Here is a 19,195-nt window from a genome sequence, read left to right as displayed (position 1 = left end):
GTGGTAATTTGATAAGGAAATGAGTGACAAGGCAAGTTTAAACTTTTTTTTTTTAAGGTTTATTAATATTTAAGTAATCTCTACAACAACATGGGGCTCCAGCTAAGGACCCCACCATCAAGAGTCATAAGCTCTTCCAATCCAGCCAGGCAGAGGCCTGGGCAAGTTTATACCATACAAAGCCCCAACTGCCAAGAGGTGTTTGATCTCTATTCTTTATTTCCAAAGATTCTGAGAAAGCGTGGGGAGGAAACTGATATTTCAAAGATTAATTTAGAAATTTCCCTGGATGAATGAGGAATGGGTGAGAATGGACTCAAGGAGACCACTTAGAAAGATACGATAATGGTCCGGGCACGAGGAACAGCAGATTCAAGAACAATTTCCTTTCTTGAAGGAGTAACAGGACTAGGTGACTAAAATAAAGAAGAAATTAAGAACCAAAGATGAGTCTGAGGTTCAAGATGTTTGCATGAGCAGAGTCACAGAAGTTTAGCCTTGCAAGGGGTCCCGTTTGACTCCCTCCCTGTTAAGAAATGAGACAACTGTACAATTGCTTAAAATCTCAGAACTAGTCCCCAGCAGAGCCAGCAGCGGAATGCCCCGGCCAGGGCTATCGTGAGATTTACCAAGCAGCATAAGCCTAAGGGGTAATTACATATAGATCTTTTCAGAATAACTATTTAATGACGAGAGCAACCAGACCAGGATCTATTGTGGTATAACCACAAGACTAAATTAAAAAAAAAAAAAATCCTGTAGCCCCATTAATAGTTCATGTGCAAAGTTGAACATTCTAAGATCTCTGCTATAAACAGAAACTTGATGAGTGACTTCCTAAGGTTGTAAGTTCTCCATGAGCACACTGACCATCGGGACCTATCCCTCCTCTGCCTGCTTTTTGCACCACTGACTGGTCATCTTAGCATTTATCGCTTTGTGTACCATTCCCTTTATTAAATGTGTGGCTTCTTGGGGCAGCGGGGTGGCTCGGTCAGCTGAGCATCGGACCGTTGGTTTTGGCTCAGGTTACAATCTCAAGGGTCGTCAGGCTCCGCACTCAGTGGGGAGTCTGCCTGAGATTCTCTCCTCTGCTCTTTCCCTACCCATCTCTCTCTCTCAAATAAATAAAAATAAATCTTAAAAAAAAAAAAAAGAAAAGAAAGAAAGTATAGCTTCTTCTGGTGGGGACTTATCCTTTATTTTCCTTTAACCTAAATTAGTGTCGGAATTAAACTCTGATGAACACCGATTACTGAAGGAATTAGTGAGATTCTATCCATTAAGGTTTTAGGATTAAGGAAGCTGAAAGTTTAAATAACAATGAAAAACATGATCCCCAGAGAGGCTACAGAGTTTAATGGAACAAGAACTGATCAAAGCATCCAGAACGTGATTCTTCAGTAGTAACAGGAAGGCCACTGATAATTCCAATTGTCCTTTTTAAGCCCTGAAGCCTGTGGGGCTAAAATAGTAAAAACTGCAACTTTAGTTATCACTGATTCCCTTTTAGACGTGGGTGAACTCAGGGCCTACTAACAGGACCCGTTTGATGAGAAAGAATATATGAAATGTATTACAGACGCACCATTCCATCTTTTCTTTCGAAAGACAAAGAACTCAAACATTGACCTTCCTAAGGGAACTCTCTCGCTTGCCTGAATGCACTTCTGGCGCTTGCATACAATTAAAACGTATGCTTTACTCTTCCCAGTTCTGCAACCTTTATAACTTGGAATAGGTCTTAGTCTTTCTACATTTTCACATTGATGTTTTGGATGTAGGTATATGGAAAAACAACTTTTTTCTGAAATAACTTAGAAACAATGTAACGGTGTTCTAAACCATGATTTTTCTGGAATTTGACCCTGAAAACAATCAATTTTTTTTTTAACCCCTGTCCTTAGACAACCTTGTGGAGCAGAACCACTAGACCTATTGCATTCCATCCTCTGAATTAGTCATTTTTTTTTAAGTCAAAATTAAAAGTAACATCAGTTTGATGAGTTAATGATAAACAAAACGTTGGCCCACTTCCTCTACCAACTTTGCTGAAACTGCAGGGATGAACGGTGAAGATATTCACGTCTGTTGAATAGAAGATGGGGAACGGTCAGAAGAGGAGGAAATAGGCCTGAAGCAAAGAGTAGTTGGGGTGTTTCTGCTCTCCTGGAATGAATGTCAGGCACAGGAGGTGGGGAGCAGGGAGATAAAATATCGGGGAGAGCAAGGAACCCCTCTTCCTCCCAGAACTCCCTCCTATGCTTGTGAACTTTTAAATATCATGGACCTAGAGACTATAAAAATACATTATAAAATATATCAAGATAGCACCATGTCAGCGCGTATTGGAGCGGCAGGGTGGGAAGAGCTTCCAAAGAGGAAAACAATTCCATTAAAATATCTTTAAAATAAATTAAACTGGGCAGCCCAGGTGGCTCAGTGGTTTAGCGCCGCCTTCACCCCAGGGCGTGTTCCTCCCGGGATCAAGTCCCAGGTGGGGCTCCCGGCATGGAGCCTGCTCCTCCTTCTGCCTGTGTCTCTGCCTCTCTCTCTCTCTCTCTCTACATCTTTCAAGAATAAATAAATAAAATCTTTAAAAAAAAACTAATTAAACTACTCTCAGGTCATTACAAACACAGGTGATTTAATTGAAACTCAGCGATTCGGCGAAACATATTACCAATCACACCTTTTCTTGTCTGAAATAATGGAAGACTCCCAAGCAATTGCAAGAATAGCGGAGTGTCATTGATCCAGGTCTCCCCAACACTGCTATCTTACGTGACCACGGCAGGTTATCAGAAGCGCATCATCAATTAGTTTTTGAAGATCCTGAAGTTTTCTTTTTCTTTTTCTTTTTTTTTTTTTTTTTGATCCTGAAGTTTTCGAAGTTAGTAGTATTTTTAAGATCCCTTTCGGATACTGGGAAGGGAGGTTTCCTTGGAAACAGCCGGGTCAGAAAGGTCAAGGAGATAATGGTCAGAGAGGTTAAGTGCTTGAGCCAGCGCCAGAATTGCACTCTCTTGGAATACTACCTTTTTTTTTTTTTTTTAAAGATTTTATTTATTCATGAGAGACAGAGAGAGAGAGAGAGAGAGAGAGAGAGAGAGAGGCAGAGACACGGGCACAGGGTGATGTGGGACTCGATCCCGGGATCCTGGGGTCACGACCTGGGCCCAAGGCAGGCTCTAAACCGCTGAGCCACCCGAGGATCCCCTCTTGGGCTACTACTTCTTAACCCTGCCTGAGCCCTCGAGGCCCTGGAGGATGGGAAAATCCAAACACTGGCTGGGCCCACCCTCAGTTAACCACACCAGCCTCCGCAGGTAAGGCTCAAGCGTCGGTAGGTCTTCAGACCTCCACAGACTGCAACTCGAAGTCAAGCTTTCAGAACCGCTCGTGCAAGGATTTACCAAATAGAACGGATTTAACGCTTAAAAAAAAAAAAAAAAAAAAAGGAAGAAAATAAAGAAAAAAGAGGGCTCTGAGTATGTGTTGCTTCCGTGACGTCACTGACAAATACCAGAATGCATGGACTTCCTTTGCTCTGGAGATGCCAGGGTGGGTGCGCCTGTCGGCCGAGGCAGGTGGGAGTCCAGGTGAGAGTCCGCGGGGCGTCTCATCCCGCGCCCCCCAAGCCTCTCCGGGGGTCAAGCCTGGGACAGAACGATGGAGAGTTGGAGCCAACGCAGCCCTACTCACTGTCTCCCAACGCTAGACCCCAGGAGACTTCATCCGTGGGGTCACTTTCACCTCGAACTTGGGGACATTCCGGGAGTCGCTAGCCAACATCCCAGGGGACCAACAACAACAACAACAACAACAAAACAACAAAACAAAATACAAAAACCAAAACACCACCTTAGGAGGTGGACGTCTCCCACCCTGCCTAAGCGCGCGGAGCCCGAGGAGCCCCTCGATCCCCGGGCCGCGCAGCACCTGGCGAGTCGCCGCCGTCCTCCTGGAGCCCGGGCTGCTCCAGGCCGCGGGCACCGAGTCTCGCAGGCGGACGGGCGGCGGGCGCCCCGCGGGAGCCCAGGACCCTGTCCCGCCGAGCGGGCCGGCCCGGACCGCAGCGACCCCGCAGAGCCCACCGCCCGCAGAGCCCGACGCCCGCAGAGCTCGAGGCCCCGCAGAACCCGATGCCCGCAGAGCTCAAGGCCCTGCAGCCCCCCCGCAGTGCCCAACGCCCCGCAGAGCCCGACGCCCCGCAGCGCCCCCCGCAGGGCCCGACTCCCGCAGAATCCGACGCCCTGCAGAGCTCAAGGCCCCGCAGAACCCGACGCCCTCAGAGCTCAAGGCCCTGCAGCGCCCCAAGCCCGCAGAGCCCGACGCCCCGCAGCCCCTCCGCATTGCCCAACGCCCCGCAGAGCCCGACGCCCCGCAGCGCCCCCCGCAGTGCCCAACGCCCGCAGAGCCCGACGCCCCGCAGCCCACCCGCAGGGCCCGACGCCCCGCAGAGCTCAAGGCCCCGCAGCGACCGACGCCCCGCAGCGCCCCCCGCAGTGCCCAACGCCCGCAGAGCCCGCCCCCCGCCCCGCAGCCCACCCGCAGAGCCCGACGCCCGCAGAGCCCGACGCCCCGCAGCGCCCCCCGCAGTGCCCGACGCCCGCAGAGCCCGCCCCCCGCCCCCCGCCCCGCAGCGCCCCCCGCAGTGCCCAACGCCCGCAGAGCCCGCCCCCCGCCCCGCAGCCCACCCGCAGGGCCCGACGCCCCGCAGAGCTCAAGGCCCCGCAGCGCCCCCCGCAGAGCCCGCCCCCCGCCCCCCGCCCCGCAGGGACTAGCTGGCGCGCGCCGGCGCGGTGACGTCAGGGCGGAAGCGCACGCGGCGTGAGGCGGCCCGGGCGGTCGCGGGCACGTCGGTCGCGCCGAGGACGCTGGTTAGTCTCGCCCGGGTTCCGGCTGCGTCGGGCGTGCGTGCAGCTCGCCCACACCATGGCGTCCGGGCCTCACCCGACCGCCGCCGCCGCCGCCGCCGCCGCTGCCGCCGCCGCCGCCGCCGCCGCGTCCGCCGCCCCGAGCGCGGGCGGCCCCAGCTCGGGGACGGCGGCCGCGACGACGCCCGCGGCGGGCGGGATCCTGATCGGCGACCGCCTGTACTCGGAGGTGTCGCTCACCATCGACCACTCTCTGATCCCGGAGGAGCGGCTGTCGCCGACGCCGTCCATGCAGGACGGGCTGGACCTGCCCAGCGAGACGGACCTGCGCATCCTGGGCTGCGAGCTCATCCAGGCGGCCGGCATCCTCCTCCGCCTGCCGCAGGTCGGGGCGGCGGGCCGGGGGGGGGGGGGGGAGGGGCGCGCGGCGGCCCAAGATGGCGGCGGCGGCGCCGCTCGGCCCGCCTGACCCCTGCGCTTGCGTTCTCCTCTCGGGCTGCAGGTGGCGATGGCGACGGGGCAGGTGCTGTTCCACCGATTCTTCTACTCCAAGTCCTTCGTCAAGCACAGTTTCGAGGTGAGCCCCGCGGGGGCGGGGGCGGGGGCGCGGGGATTTCTCCACCCGGAAGCGGGCCGGGGAGGGGAGGGGAGGGGAGGGGAGGGGGGGAGGGGGCGGCCGCCGCGGGCGCTTCCAGGGAGGGAGTGGTTAGCCGAGGCCTTTGTACCGCGCGGGGGACGTGCCCGGAGCGCGCACCGCTCCGCCCCGCAGCCTCCCCGACCCGGCCGTGCGGCTGCCGCCGGAAGGCCGAGCTGGCCCGTTAAGCAATAAAAAATCCAAAAATAAAAAATAAAAAAAAAAATTAAAAAAAAAAGCCGCATCGGTAGCCTGCTGGTGAGGTGACGGCCTAGGAATGCCCATCACGCTTCTGTTTCACCCCAAATCCCAGCTGCGTCCTGAGATCTGCAAATCAGAACGAGTCGGTTAAACTTGCCGGCAGGGGTGGGGGGGGATGGGATGGGATGGGATGGGGGGAGCCCTTTTTCCCCGATTCTGCTTCCTCGATCGTGCCACCCCCGCCGGGTGTAACCACGTCGCATTCGCTTGTGGGCTCTTGCAGATCGTCGCCATGGCCTGTATTAACCTCGCGTCGAAAATCGAAGAAGCGCCCCGAAGAATAAGAGATGTGATCAACGTGTTCCACCACCTCCGCCAGTTGAGAGGAAAAAGGTAAGATGGGCGTTACTGAGCGCAGTGTTGCTTGCCGCTACCGTCTCGTGCACCAACCATCCAACCAAAGCATTTCCCTTTTCTCTTCGAAACTGGTGGCAAAGGATAAAACCGGCCGTAATTCAGGTGTTGAAATGCACGTAGGAGCTCACTGATAAAACCCAAACCCATTGGAAACCAGCCACAATTAACCAGCTATCTAAAGTTTGTAGAGGCAGTTGCATTTATGGACAATCCTAACAGTGCTGTGAAGCCAGTCCTGGGGCTTAAGATTAAACAAGAAAGGGAATACGTTTGGCTCAAGTGTGAGTGTCTTCTGTAAGTTATTCCCCCACCCCACCCCCACCCCCTCCCCTCTCTTGGAAGACGGAAGGCTGGAAGCGTAAACCCTGCAGTGCAAGTTAATAACTGCGGCACAGTTTTGCGTAGAGTCTGTCTTTCTACTCGGAGTCCCAGTGAATTCTTTTTATCAATTGAGGTTGGCTCTTGTTAGAATACTTCTCAACATTGAACTACGCTATATGGCGCATAATACCGGATCTGAAAGGACTGCAGGATGATGATACAGGTTGAAGTTTGAAGTCAAAGGGATTGAACAGGTATTTTGTTTTGGTCAGATACAGTATCAGTGAGTGGGGTAGAGAGATAACCGATTGGGTTACATCTAGATAAGGGCCGTTTTATTCGATCTTGTAAGAAGTAGGAAAGCAGAGACCAAGTGCTGTGTCGTATTACAGGTTTTTGTGGCTACGCGACAACACTTTACGTGGACTTACGTGTTCCTGTGAGGCAGTGCCAAAAAAGTTAGCGGCGCAGGGCTTCCTGCATCTAGAGGGGACTTGCAGTGCACGCTCCAGGAGGATATCCTTGGCGTAGATTTAGTTTCTGTGTTAGCTCTTTAAGGAACCGTGATGTTGGACCAGCTTACCCTGTGGGAGTCCGTTATAAGAGGATTTTGAGTTGCAGGGGGTTGGGTGTCAGTTAGTGTCAAATTAGTATCCTGTGCGAGTGGTCGTTCTTGGCTGAGTCTAAGCTGGCAGGGATGGAACCATCCACAGACAAACAGTAGAGTAACCTTTAGTCTACTTACAAAGTCTGAGACGTTGTTACCCACGTAGTTTTCACGGCATTTTCAGCTTTCTTACAGTCTTTTTCCGCCATCTTTTCTCCTTCATCCTAACCATGTCCAGGGGCAGACTGATTTTTTTATTTCACTTCACAATATCTTTTAGCTTCTTGGTGAGGAATCCCTGGAAATTGGGAAGATTTCAAATTGGTATTTAGTCTGGTCTGAGCTAAACTTTGTTTTTAGGTATCTAGCTGATTCTTCAGGGTGTTTAAAACATGACAGTAATAAAAAGGCTTTCCATCCTTAGTAAAAGGATTCTGTGTTTGCCTAAGGGAGTTTTCTGTCCGTATTCTTTGAACCATTGAGCCAACTATTGTATTATCGCTTAACAATGATTATCTACTTTCCGTTTTTCTGTGAGACTTAGAGCATTCTTCCTTGATGTTAGAATAGGTCTTAACCATAAAGACCTTGGAATTTAAAACATCTCACTTGACTGACTGTTGTGTCTCATGTAATAGCGTGTTTTTGGTCATTATTACAGAGAAATTGACTTTGTCTCAATCTTACAAGTCTGATTATAGCATGAAGTTTAAAAGGAGTTAAATGCATGGAAGCCTTTTTTTAAAGCAGGATGTAAAAGTGTTTCTATGCATATTACAAGTTTACTCAGACACGTAGCTTGTATATGTTATTAACTTCAACTCTTTTTTCCCTTGCAACCGACTATACAGCGACCAGCTACATTTACCAAAGCCTGGGTGATGTGGAGTGGTACATAGAGATGAAGCTGTCGTCATGGCAACAGTGAGTGAAGTATCGAAAATCCCCAAGGAGAAGCCAGTGCTCTGAGAATAGGTCACTGGAATCGGGGACTAACAGGTTGGCCACTGGTGAACCATTTAGAAAAACTCCTGTTTCTTGTTATAAGCTTTTGTCTTTGCTGTCCAAGTTATTAGAACTATAGCTTCACGTTTTTTTTTTTTTTATGTTACGTCACTAGAAAGTACTGCCAGCGTTACACTTGAGTTAGATAAATAGCATATCAGTTTATCTTAATGATGCTGTTGTAATTTGATTTATGCATAGCTTTAAATCGTAGTATGATCTTGGTAATTTCAGAGGAGGCATCATTTTTGTAGCCTTTAGTAGGTCATTTTTTAGTCCTGATTATGCATTTAGAATCTCCAGAGGAGCTTTTAGAGAGTACCACTGCCCCACGTTCTGTCATGGGTTATTTGAACTCTCCCTTCAGTTTTTTGTAGTTATGTAATTATCATCTAAGCTCAGAATAAACGGCTACATTGAAAGGGAAGAGAGCCTTTTCGTTTCAGTAGTTTCCAACTTAATTTGCTTTAGCGATGCAGCTCATTTCCAGAAAATTCAGCATTTTCTGTAATTATAAGGAGTCCACACATGCATCCTTGACGGCTTGTCTAAAAGAAGACAATGAAATCTTCAGACTCATGGCACCCACTCATTGGTGAATGTGGTGTGGTATTTTCAATATGTATGTAGATAGGAAGTTGGAAAGGTATTAAGTGATCTTGTCGTTTAGTCCAACCTACCCCAGTTTATTTTGGTGGCTCTAAAGGTGGTGGCCTTCGGTTTGTTTAAAGACTGATAACGAAGGAACGTTCCTTTGGAGTAGGCATTACACATTTCTGTGTATTGAACAGCAGTCTGGCTCCCTGTAAAACTACTTAATCTCCTTTTAGTTTATAGTCTCTTGAAGAACTAGTTGAAAATTTTCTAGGTCTTTCTAGCACATGAATGAGACTTACCATGTTTGGGTGTATTCCTATTTTTTCATTTTTTTTTTTAAGTTGTATTTCAACTAATTATACTAAAGGAAAAGTTACTCTGAGGGATCAGATAAACTTCAGTGACCAAAGCCCAAGATTTCCTATTTGAAAATTTCCAGTTTGAAAATTGTTCTTTTCATGTAAATTTAATCTGACAAACTTAAAAGCAGAGGAGAGGTAGAGTTAGGTTTGGTTGGTTATTGATAATGAAAATTATTTTTTCTCTGAATAGATGGCAAGTTTTCTTTTTAAGAGGTTTAAGAGTGTCACCTCCTAAAACTTACTGGGAGGTTTGCCAAAATGAAGAAGAAATTCTAGCGAGCCTCCATTCAGTTTTATGTTCTTGCTGCCATAGGCAGTGCTGATTGATACTTTGTTAACATAAGTAAGGAAACCACTTGCTTACACAGTTTTCTCTTCTTACTGCTGAGGCAGGGGACACATTTTTCTATTTCTGATACAAAGTAATCTTTATAAGGTAGTTATAAATACATGCTCACTGAGCCTTCCTTGGTTTAAAACCCATTCTTAACAAAATGAAGACAGCAGTTTACATGGCTGCAAAGTTAACTTTCAAAACTAGGTTAGGTAATAGAAGGCCCAAGCAAGAAGTTGACTACATAGTTGAATTGTAGTAAATGGGTTTGGTTTCCTTAATTGGGTTTTGGTGTTCCTGGGCTTTTGATACCCAAGGAAGGGAAAGTGAAGATTGTGGCAGAATGAATGGAAAATAACAATTGACTTAAGCAGAATTAGTGACTGAGTAAGCCTGATTTGGGATCAGATAGCCATTATTCAAACAAGTGGTTAGTTAATTGCAGGAAAAATGAATTTTAACAGAATTTGAAGGCAACTCTTAAACCACGCTTCGTAAAAGATGTAGAGGAGTTTGCTCAATATAAATAGGGGAGAACAAAACTGATTTTATAAAATTTTATTTTTAGGATTGTAGTGGTGCAGATTACAGTCTGAATTGCCAGGGGTAAAGGGTTAATAGTAGAGTATCTCCAGCATTGGAGATGCCTGTCCTAATACTTGTCGAGGGAGGGCCATCAGATCACTAGCTAGGAAAGTCTAAGGTTTGGACTTGACCTTTTTCCAAGTTTTCTGTTATGATGATAAACCGTGAAAATTTACAAGTCTTAAGATTTTTGGGTTACATTTTCATGTATACATTGATTGCTCCGAAGTTAAATTAATTTTCTCTCAAAGAGCAATTAACTTGTAGCCTATCGTCCTGATAAAGAAGATTCGTTGTTATATTTTTATGTTTGAAATCAGTCCCCTGTCCGGTTGGTGGCCTCATTCCTCACACTTTGCATGGCTGTAATGGGAATTGAACTGCGGGAAGGCCATTTTCAGCATTGTTAATTTAAGTAAGCTAGTTTCCATCTTGTCAAATTTGCCAACCTTTTTCTTGTTTTTAGTGTATTTTATAAAAATCGTAGTATGAAATGATTTGAAGTAGTCTTAACAAGCGTTCCAGTTGCTGTGATTTAGAATGGGAGTAAGCAGGTCTTTAGAAAGCAGATTTTTTAGATATATGTCACTAATTCATTTAACTGTAGCTCATTTCAGATTGTTGTCTAATATTCAAGTGAATGTATTTAAATATATATGAGCTTACGTTTTTCTGCATTTGGTATGTAAGGTAAAATGAGTTGTGAATTGGAGTACTGTTCAGAATGACTATCTTTTAAAAACAGGTGTTCTGCCCAGGGCAAAAACTTGAATATTCTGGCTGAAAATGAATTCAGTATGGGGAAAAATATTTACATGTTCTCCCCATATACATATTCTATAACCACGCCTTAATGAAAACGTACTTTCTTGGTAGTTGGATCTAATAATGTAGCAAATGAAGGACATTGGGAAAATGAAAATCCACTAGTCCTGACTAAAAACAAACTTCTCAGTAAGAAACCAATTTTCAGTTCAAGACTTAGTCTTTTAACTGAACATGCTGTTTCCAAAGCACTGAACCATTGATAGCTTTCTGCGTTACAGCTTTTGGAGCTGTCGGAATTTAGTCTGGCACAGAGAAGCTTGAGCATTCTTCTGGTTCCCTCATTACAGTCCCCAGTCTCTTCTTCATCACATTCTAAAGAAAGTTATTCTGCCTAATAACAACTCAGACCTAGTGTAAACTTACTTTTTATCAACTTTCGGGTTTGAATCTAATTTTCAAAACATTTCTTTCTGTAATTGAGGTCAATCTTTAGTTACCAGATTTTCTTTGACAGTGGTGGATTCTTAGAACAATTTGTTCAAGCAAAGCACCCATTTAGGGAATCTGGATTATCTGCCTACCATTTTTTTCCTCTCCAATTTTTACTTTGGTCCTAAACTAGCCAAGAGTTGATATTTTAGAAAAACAAGTAAAATCATTATAATCTATGAAGTCTTTATGGTAAGTATTTTCAAGAGTCCATTAGCTTTGTCATTGGAAAGTCTAGACTGATGGGGTTTGTGATGATAAATCAGTAATCACTTAAGTTTATTTATGTATAAATGCATACATACCTATAAGGTAATCCTATGAAAAAGATCAACAAAGGCTAGATAAAGCATAGAGTGAATTTTTCACTACAGGATCGAGTTAGTTTCTATAGAAACTTAGTTAAGTATATGTTTAATTAGCATAACTTGGACAGCACAAGATTAATGCTTTAACTTGTTTGCAGGAGTTTAAAAAGCTGGTTTCTGTTGCCAATAGTTGGTTGGAAGGGAAAATGGAGATGCCACAAATAAAATTTTTTGGATGTGCAAAACAGTTTTGATTTTATTTCTTACAAACTATAGGACTCCAAGCCCCCTGATCCTTGATCAGAACTACATTAACACCAAAAATCAAGTTATCAAGGCAGAGAGGAGGGTGCTAAAGGAGTTGGGATTTTGTGTGCATGTCAAGCATCCCCATAAGGTGAGTTGTAGAGTGCAGAAATTACGTTCGTAAGTATTAGGGTTTTTCTTAAAATTGTATCTTACATGAATTTGTTACAGTTATTTTGAGAGTTAACCTTGGTTTTAAACAGCATCCTTTAGGATATTGAAATTTATCAGTAAAATAGGAGTCAAAAAGACCTGGGTTCAGACCTTCACTCTTCACTGTGTGGACATAGATAAGTTCTTTTTGCCTCTGTGGTTAACCCAGCTTCCCTACCTAGAAAACAGACTGTGTGTGAAGTACCTTATTCTAAGAGTAAATAATAATACACATCTGCAGAAGTACCTGGCATGCTACTGGTTGCTCAGTAAAATGTTCAAATCATGGTGGCTGCTCACTCTTCCTGTTCTTGTACGTTTGTAGATTTCTCCAGTGTCTCTTTGCTTACATATGATCACTGCAGTGGTTACCATGAGGGTGCTCTGGGGACAGGACTGTCTGTGATAGAAACTTGTCTCTGCCCTTAGCTGTGTGACTTGGGCAAACATATCTGTTCCTCAGGTTCCACATCTTTAAGATTGTAGAATGGGAATGATTGATTCTACAGGTCCAGAAAGCTCTGACCTGAACTCTCGTGGAGCTATTTATATAAGCTTCACTGCAGAAAGAGTAGTGTTTATTTACTATAATACCCACTGTGTGTATTAAATAATGTGGTCATACTCGTTGTATGACTTTAAAAACATAGTCTAGGGTTTTTGGACATGAAGAATTGTATCTTGGGAAATTAAGTGACATAATTTCTTACCACAGCATCTGTCACATAGTAATGTGTTCATGAGATGCTAGGTATTGTTTTTAATTGACTTAATTCTTTTTTTTTTCCTGTGAATTTTGGATCATATTTTAAAATTTTTATAGACTGTAGTAGCATAATAACCCACGTTGCCTATAATGTGCATTTTAGGTTGGTCTGTATTATCTATGCAGTTTGTAGAAGCGTTAAAACTTGTACCTAACATTTCAGTTACTTATATATTCATTGAACTCTGAAAGACCCACTGATATGCTAAATTGAGTTTTTTTCCCTTGTCCTTCAGATCATTGTTATGTATTTACAAGTCTTAGAATGTGAACGTAATCAAACCCTGGTTCAAACTGCCTGGTAAGTTGCTTTTTTACATTTCTTTCCTAGCCAGGAAAACAGAAGCAGAAATAAAGTAAGTTTCGTTTTCCCTTTCCAAAATAATGAGAGGAGTTTGTTTTGGTGCTTTTTGTTTTTTTTGTTTTTTAACCAAAAGGTAAATAATGCTTATTTCTGCTTCCTGTTTTCTTGGCTTGACTAATTGCTTTCAATGGAGAACTCAATTTAACTTTGTTCTTTTTTCTACTCTTTAATTAAAGGGTAGTCCATGATGGTAAGTCATAGAACTCTGCCCTCTGCACTTCAGCCCATGACCTCAGGATGGCCTGATTGGCTGCCCTGCTCTCCAGCCAATCCAGTGCAAGCTCTCATCCGAGATTCACTGAAGTGGTCCATATCCATCTGGCAGCATCTTCTAGTTCTGTCGGGGTGTCAAAAGGATTTGTATATTTGCTTCTAGAAGTAACTATTCAACATGCCTGTGTATTTAATGTATACCTGTAACTATCAAAATGAGTAGTTCATTTTTGATAGATTTGTTGTCCAGCCAGTATGAATAAAATGATTTTTTTTTTTTTTTTTTGGTTAGGAGTTTGACTTAGATTTCTAATTTTAGTATGTATAGCATGGATTCTGTCAAAGGAGACTACAGCTTGCAGCTTAAAATGGGTGCCATTCCCATACTGGATGCATTGCAGCTGCTGGACTACTGAGGCAATAATAATAGTACATTTTTAAGAGAGATGTTAATATTAACATAAGCACTTTAGAACTTGGACTTTTGACATGAAGATGTTTGATTTAGAGGGCTAGCTTATTTTAAGGTAAAACAATTTGGTCCAGCTACAATTACTTTTTTAAGACTCTTTGATATGCAGGACTTAAGTAAATTTTGTGTTCTGGACTTAATGACTACCATGCTTCTTTAGGACTAAGTATATACTAGTGGTATTAGAAAAGTCTAATTGCTTTTATAAAATGCATGACATTTTTATATATGCTCTATAAAACATTTAAGCAGTTTTCGTGGGTAAGGATTTTTAAGAAATAGTCTTCTTGGTTTAACCTTTTAAACAATTTGTGAAGTTTCTTTAATACTTTAGGGATATTGCGGGGAGGGTTCACTAATAAAGTCCAGCATTTTATTAACTGAAGTAGTTTATTGCTTTTGTTTATACTTAGTCACAAAAAAGGTATGTAAACAAGGCTGTTTTGTATATTTACTGCTCTTCCCTATCTAAATTTTCTGAAGTAGCTTACTTAGTTGTCTTAATATAACTTGGTGAGTGCTTACTGAAAATGCCTTTTTACCCCTGTCACAATATTTTGAGATTTTGAAAGAACTTGGTTGACACTGCTTTTTATTGTGGATAAAGGAGAGATGGTCAATGATTAATGGCTTGAAGTATTGTTGGAGTGGTTTATCATTTCTGAAACTTAGTTATGTCAAAATTGACTTTCACAGTATTGCCTTTTATAGAAATATATAAAAATAAGTTTTATTTGGAATAATATGGGATTATTTTAAAGGACTTTGGTCATTTATAGGAAAACTAGAGAATGGTTCTAGTGTTAAATTCTTATCTCTTACTGATTTTTGAGTTTAAGAATTGTCATATGCTAGAATATGAGGATATGAATATAAATATGAGAAGAAAAAAGAATAAAGTAGATTGAGTCTCCAATTTTATGTAAGCTTCAGACTGGCTGTTTTATTTATGTACAAAGCTTATGGTTGAAATATTTTTCAGGAATTATATGAATGACAGTCTTCGAACCAATGTATTTGTTCGATTTCAACCAGAGACTATAGCATGTGCTTGTATCTACCTTGCAGCTAGAGCTCTTCAGGTAGGTATATATAGCCTGTTTCTTCTATAGGATAAATCACAAGACTTAGCAGTCCTCCTAATAAAAACAAGTTTGATCTAAACCATTCTGTTTTTATGGTTTAGATTCCATTACCAACTCGTCCCCATTGGTTTCTTCTTTTTGGTACTACGGAAGAGGAGATCCAGGAAATCTGCATAGAAACACTTAGGCTTTATACCAGAAAAAAGGTAGTTGTTTATGCATGTTTAAGTGCTAAGAGTCTAAACTAGTATAAGGGGAAAATACTTACTTCATTTTCTTCCATTAGCCAAACTATGAATTGCTGGAAAAAGAAGTAGAGAAAAGAAAAGTAGCCTTACAAGAAGCCAAATTAAAAGCAAAGGGTTTGAATCCCGATGGAACTCCAGCCCTTTCAACCCTTGGTGGATTTTCTCCAGCCTCTAAACCATGTAAGATATATTCAGAATTGAAATGACTGGGCACTGAAGGTGTCTGGTTATTAGAAAGCTTTAGCATTTAGGGGCACCTGGGTGGTTCAGTCAGTTGAGCGTCCGACTCTTGATTTTGGCTCAAGGTATGATCTCAGCCTGACAGGCTCTGTTCTTAGTGCTGAATCTGCTTGAGATTTTTTTCTCCACCTTCCCCTCTCTTCCTGTCCCCTCCCCCCTAAATAAAGAAGTAGATAAATCTTCTTAAAAAGAAAGCTTTAGCAGTGGCACAGAAACAATGTTAAAAGAAGCTGTTACTGTTTTTTCTCATGTTAGTCAACTCAAGATCATACTTGAAAGCAGGGTACTTGAGTTATATTTAGAAACAACTTTTTGGCCCTCTGTTAAATCCAATAGGTAACATGACTTTGTGTTATTGGGTTGTTTTTGTTTTTTTAAGCATCACCAAGAGAAGTGAAAGCTGAAGAGAAGTCACCAGTGTCTGTCAATGTGAAGACAGTCAAGAAAGAACCTGAAGACCGACAACAGGCTTCCAAAAGCCCTTATAATGGGTGAGTGTCCTTGAGTTAGAAAACTGGTCTAAGGAATCTTTTATGTTTTTAATTTCTAACACACTAAACATGTACCTAAAATAATGGGTTTGTGTGTGTGTGTGTTTTGTTTTTGTGGTTTTTTTTTTTTTTTTTTTTTTTTTTGAAGAGTAAGAAAAGACAGCAAAAGAAGTAGAAATAGCAGAAGTGCTAGTCGGTCAAGATCAAGAACGCGATCACGTTCTAGATCACATACTCCAAGAAGACAGTAAGTAAATATTCTCCTAGAGAAAGGAGTCTTATTTGGAGTTAGGTTCCTACTTTTTTAAAAATTGAATGTAGATGTCACAGTTGGGCTACATTTAATAATTTAACATGAGGTAAATTACGAGAAAGGAGTTTGGAAGTATGTCCTGCCTATACATGGCTTTTTGTGTTTTGGGGTGGTGTAGCTTATGAGCTATTCTGTTTTTGCCCATATTTTGGAGAGGTGTAGGGGCTGGCCACAAAGTGCTATGGAAAGCTGTTAATACCTTGTTTATAATGTGAAAATAGTTTTGTTCAATTTCAGTTAGAAAATATTAATATTTTATTAACTGTTAACCAATACTCAAGTTGGCCAAAGAGTCTTCCCAAGTTAGCTTTGTAATTAGTTTCCTAGCTGCTTATGTCTATTCAGTGGCTCTTTTGAGCATGTGTGAGATATTCAACAAAAAGCATAGTTTTGTTTTGAAGCTATTCTAAGCACCACCAAAATAATTTGGTCCCAGTAGAAACTGAATCTAAACCTCAAATTTTTATTATCTAAGTTATAACAATAGGCGGAGCCGGTCTGGAACATACAGCTCAAGATCAAGAAGCAGGTCCCGCAGTCACAGTGAAAGCCCAAGAAGACATCATAATCATGGTTCTCCTCACCTTAAGGCCAAGCATACCAGAGATGATTTAAAAAGTTCAAATAGACATGGTCATAAAAGGAAAAAATCTCGTTCTCGATCTCAGAGCAAGTCTCGGGATCACTCAGATGCTGCCAAGAAACACAGGCATGAAAGGGGACATCATAGGGACAGGCGTGAAAGATCCCGCTCCTTTGAGAGGTCCCATAAAGGCAAGCACCATGGTGGCAGCCGCTCAGGACATGGCAGGCACAGGCGCTGACTTTCTTCTTTGAGCCTGCATCAGTTCCTGGCTTTGCCTATCTATGGTGTGATGTATGGACTCATAATCAAAAACATTAAAAGCAAACTGATTAGGATATGATTTCTTAAAACCCTCTAGGTCTCTAGAAACACTGAAGACATTTTGTTTTGGAAAAACTATGGTTGTTTTTTTTTTTTTTTCCCTTGGGTTTTTTTTTTTGTTTTGTTTTCTTGGTTTTTTTTTTTTTTTTTTTTTCCTTTTTGGTTTTTGTTTTGGTTTTTGTTTTTGTTTTTTTTTGCACATTAAAATGCCCTAGCAGTATCTAATTGAAAACCATGGTCAGGTTCAATTGTACTTATTATAGTTGTGTATTGTTTATTGCTATAAGAACTGGAGCGTGAATTCTGTAAAAATGTATCTTATTTTTATACAGATAAAATTGCAGACACTGTTCTATTTAAGTGGTTATTTGTTTAAATGATGGTGAATACTTTCTTAACACTGGTTTGTCTGCATGTGTAAAGATTTTTACAAGGAAATAAAATACAAATCTTGTTTTTCTAAACTGCTTCAAATATCTTATTTAAATAAATTATTTAAAAAAGTAAAATTTTAATAGTAAAGTGCTTGTACTGATTTTCTGACAAATTTACTCTTTTCCTCCGTTAGCTATGGTTTGAGATTATTAAATGCAGTTTTTACCTGCAGTGGGAACTATTGTAAAAGTCTTAGCCTTATATATGGAAAAAAAGATGGGGTGTGTGCAGCAATGTAAGATTAGATGTTACATTGTAGCACTAAGCCAGTCTTATAATGAAATCTATTTGCACATAAATAGTATTTATGGTACCATTTCTTAAATGAGCTGCCCTCTTGATCAAATGAAAACTTAACATGACAAATCAGACCCAATTGTTGACTTTTAAGGTTTTTCTTTAAATTAGATATTTAATGAGGATTTTTATCTAAGCTAGGAAGATTCAGTAATAAAAGGAGCTCTCCCCATCCCCCTACTTGGCTGGGGCTGATAAAGTCTGACCACAAAGAAAATGAAGTTTTGTTGTAAAAGCCAGAAGTCCTATATCCAAATGAATACTTTTTAAGTTATTCATGTTGAGAGTTATTTTCCCAATAATTTGGAAGTGAATTTAGAAATCTTTTTTATTTAAAGATTTTATTTAGCAGGGTACAGGGCAGGTGGTGACAAAGACAGGACACACACACAAAGGGAGAGAGAACCTCAAACGGATTCCACATGGAACCAAAAGCTGGGCAGACCCACAACCCGTAGATCCTGACCTGAGTAGATGTTCAACTGACTGAGCCACTCAGGAGCCCCTGAATTTAGAAATCTTAAAGGACATATTTTATAGTTAAAATATTTAGTTTTCCACTATTTTTTTAATACAGCTTGATACTTTATTTGTCCACTGGACTTGGCTCCAAATGATTTTTTGCTGTATCAATAGATGAAATACACGCAGAAAGATACAAAGATTCACTGCCACTTAAGATGTTTAAAAGAAAAAAACTGAAGATTATTTCAAAAACCTATAAAGCATGGTCACCAGTGGTGGGCAATGGGGCTGGAAAAAGCAAGCCAACTAAGGCAACTACATTGAAGGAGACAAGACTCCCTTGGATTTTAAAATGGGTGTGCCACTTTATTTTTTTTTAAGATTTTATCTATTCCTGAGAGAGTGGCAGAGACACAGGGAGAAGCAGGCTCCACGGAGGGGAGCCCGACGTGTGGGGACGTGTGGGACTCGGGTCTCCAGGATCGTGCCCTGGGCCAAAGGCGGCGCCAAACCGCTGAGCCCCCGGGCTGCCCTGGGTGGGCCACTTTAATAAATCAGTTGTTGTAACTAGAAAACTAGCCCGACCTCAATAAAGAGCGACTTCTGAAGGGGTGAATAGCACGAAGAGCATATACACTGCCAAACTAGCTGTTTAAGAGGCTAACCTGTCTACGCAGGAAGCCAGTTGTTTCCTTTACGAGATCAGCACTGAAGAAGGGCAGCGGCGGCCGTCCACCGAGGCCCTCCCTGTCTGACCAATTAATCCTGAATTCTTGATCGTACTTAATTCCTTACCTACTTTCCCCTGGTTGGAGAGAGCACCGTGGCTGGGCTTTGAAGACCAGACGCAGGAACTCGCCTGCATGTGGGATGAGATCTGCAGTGTGTCCGGTGGCTTCGCAAGGATGTCTCCATGTATCCTAATTTTTGCC

At 42.7% G+C, this 19,195-nt stretch overlaps 1 protein-coding gene and 1 long non-coding RNA gene across 6 annotated transcripts in view; one reads left to right on the top strand and one right to left on the bottom strand.

Moving 5' to 3' along the window:
• LOC129507028 (uncharacterized) overlaps positions 1-5,235 on the bottom strand; it is a 73,913-nt gene extending 68,678 nt beyond the window's left edge. The window contains exon 1 of the long non-coding RNA XR_008663915.1: positions 5,121-5,235. This is a non-coding gene — a long non-coding RNA (uncharacterized LOC129507028). The remainder of the gene's footprint in view (positions 1-5,120) is intronic.
• CCNL1 (cyclin L1) lies at positions 4,910-17,530 on the top strand. 5 transcript variants are annotated; one of them, XM_055321152.1, is made up of 11 exons: positions 4,910-5,265; positions 5,383-5,457; positions 5,999-6,108; positions 11,785-11,905; positions 12,970-13,034; positions 14,765-14,864; positions 14,969-15,073; positions 15,154-15,295; positions 15,735-15,846; positions 15,995-16,093; positions 16,635-17,530. In XM_055321152.1, the coding sequence occupies exons 1-11, from the start codon at positions 4,939-4,941 to the stop codon at positions 16,981-16,983; spliced, it is 1,605 nt and encodes a 534-aa protein (XP_055177127.1). In that variant the 5' UTR covers positions 4,910-4,938; the 3' UTR covers positions 16,984-17,530. The 5 variants fall into 5 exon arrangements, with proteins under 5 accessions (XP_055177127.1, XP_055177128.1, XP_055177129.1 ...); XM_055321153.1 differs by lacking the exon at positions 15,995-16,093; XM_055321154.1 differs by lacking the exon at positions 16,635-17,530 and having other exon boundaries at positions 15,995-16,097.
• The last annotated feature ends 1,665 nt before the right edge of the window (positions 17,531-19,195 follow it).

Source organism: Nyctereutes procyonoides, unplaced genomic scaffold, assembly GCF_905146905.1.
Source record: "Nyctereutes procyonoides isolate TBG_1078 unplaced genomic scaffold, NYPRO_anot_genome, whole genome shotgun sequence".
Lineage (NCBI taxonomy): Eukaryota > Metazoa > Chordata > Mammalia > Carnivora > Canidae > Nyctereutes > Nyctereutes procyonoides.
The sequence above is the reverse complement of the archived record's forward strand: the minus strand, read 5'-3'. Positions and strand labels throughout refer to the sequence as shown.

Bases quoted from the DNA above. Each gene is read 5' to 3' on its own strand.
- CCNL1 (XM_055321152.1), top strand. From the start codon at position 4,939: ATGGCGTCCGGGCCTCACCCGACCGCCGCCGCCGCCGCCGCCGCCGCT. The intron at 5,458-5,998 runs GTGAGCCCCGCG...GGGCTCTTGCAG, and splicing joins TCGTCAAGCACAGTTTCGAG to ATCGTCGCCATGGCCTGTAT. The intron at 15,296-15,734 runs GTAAGATATATT...TGTTTTTTTAAG, and splicing joins TTCTCCAGCCTCTAAACCAT to CATCACCAAGAGAAGTGAAA.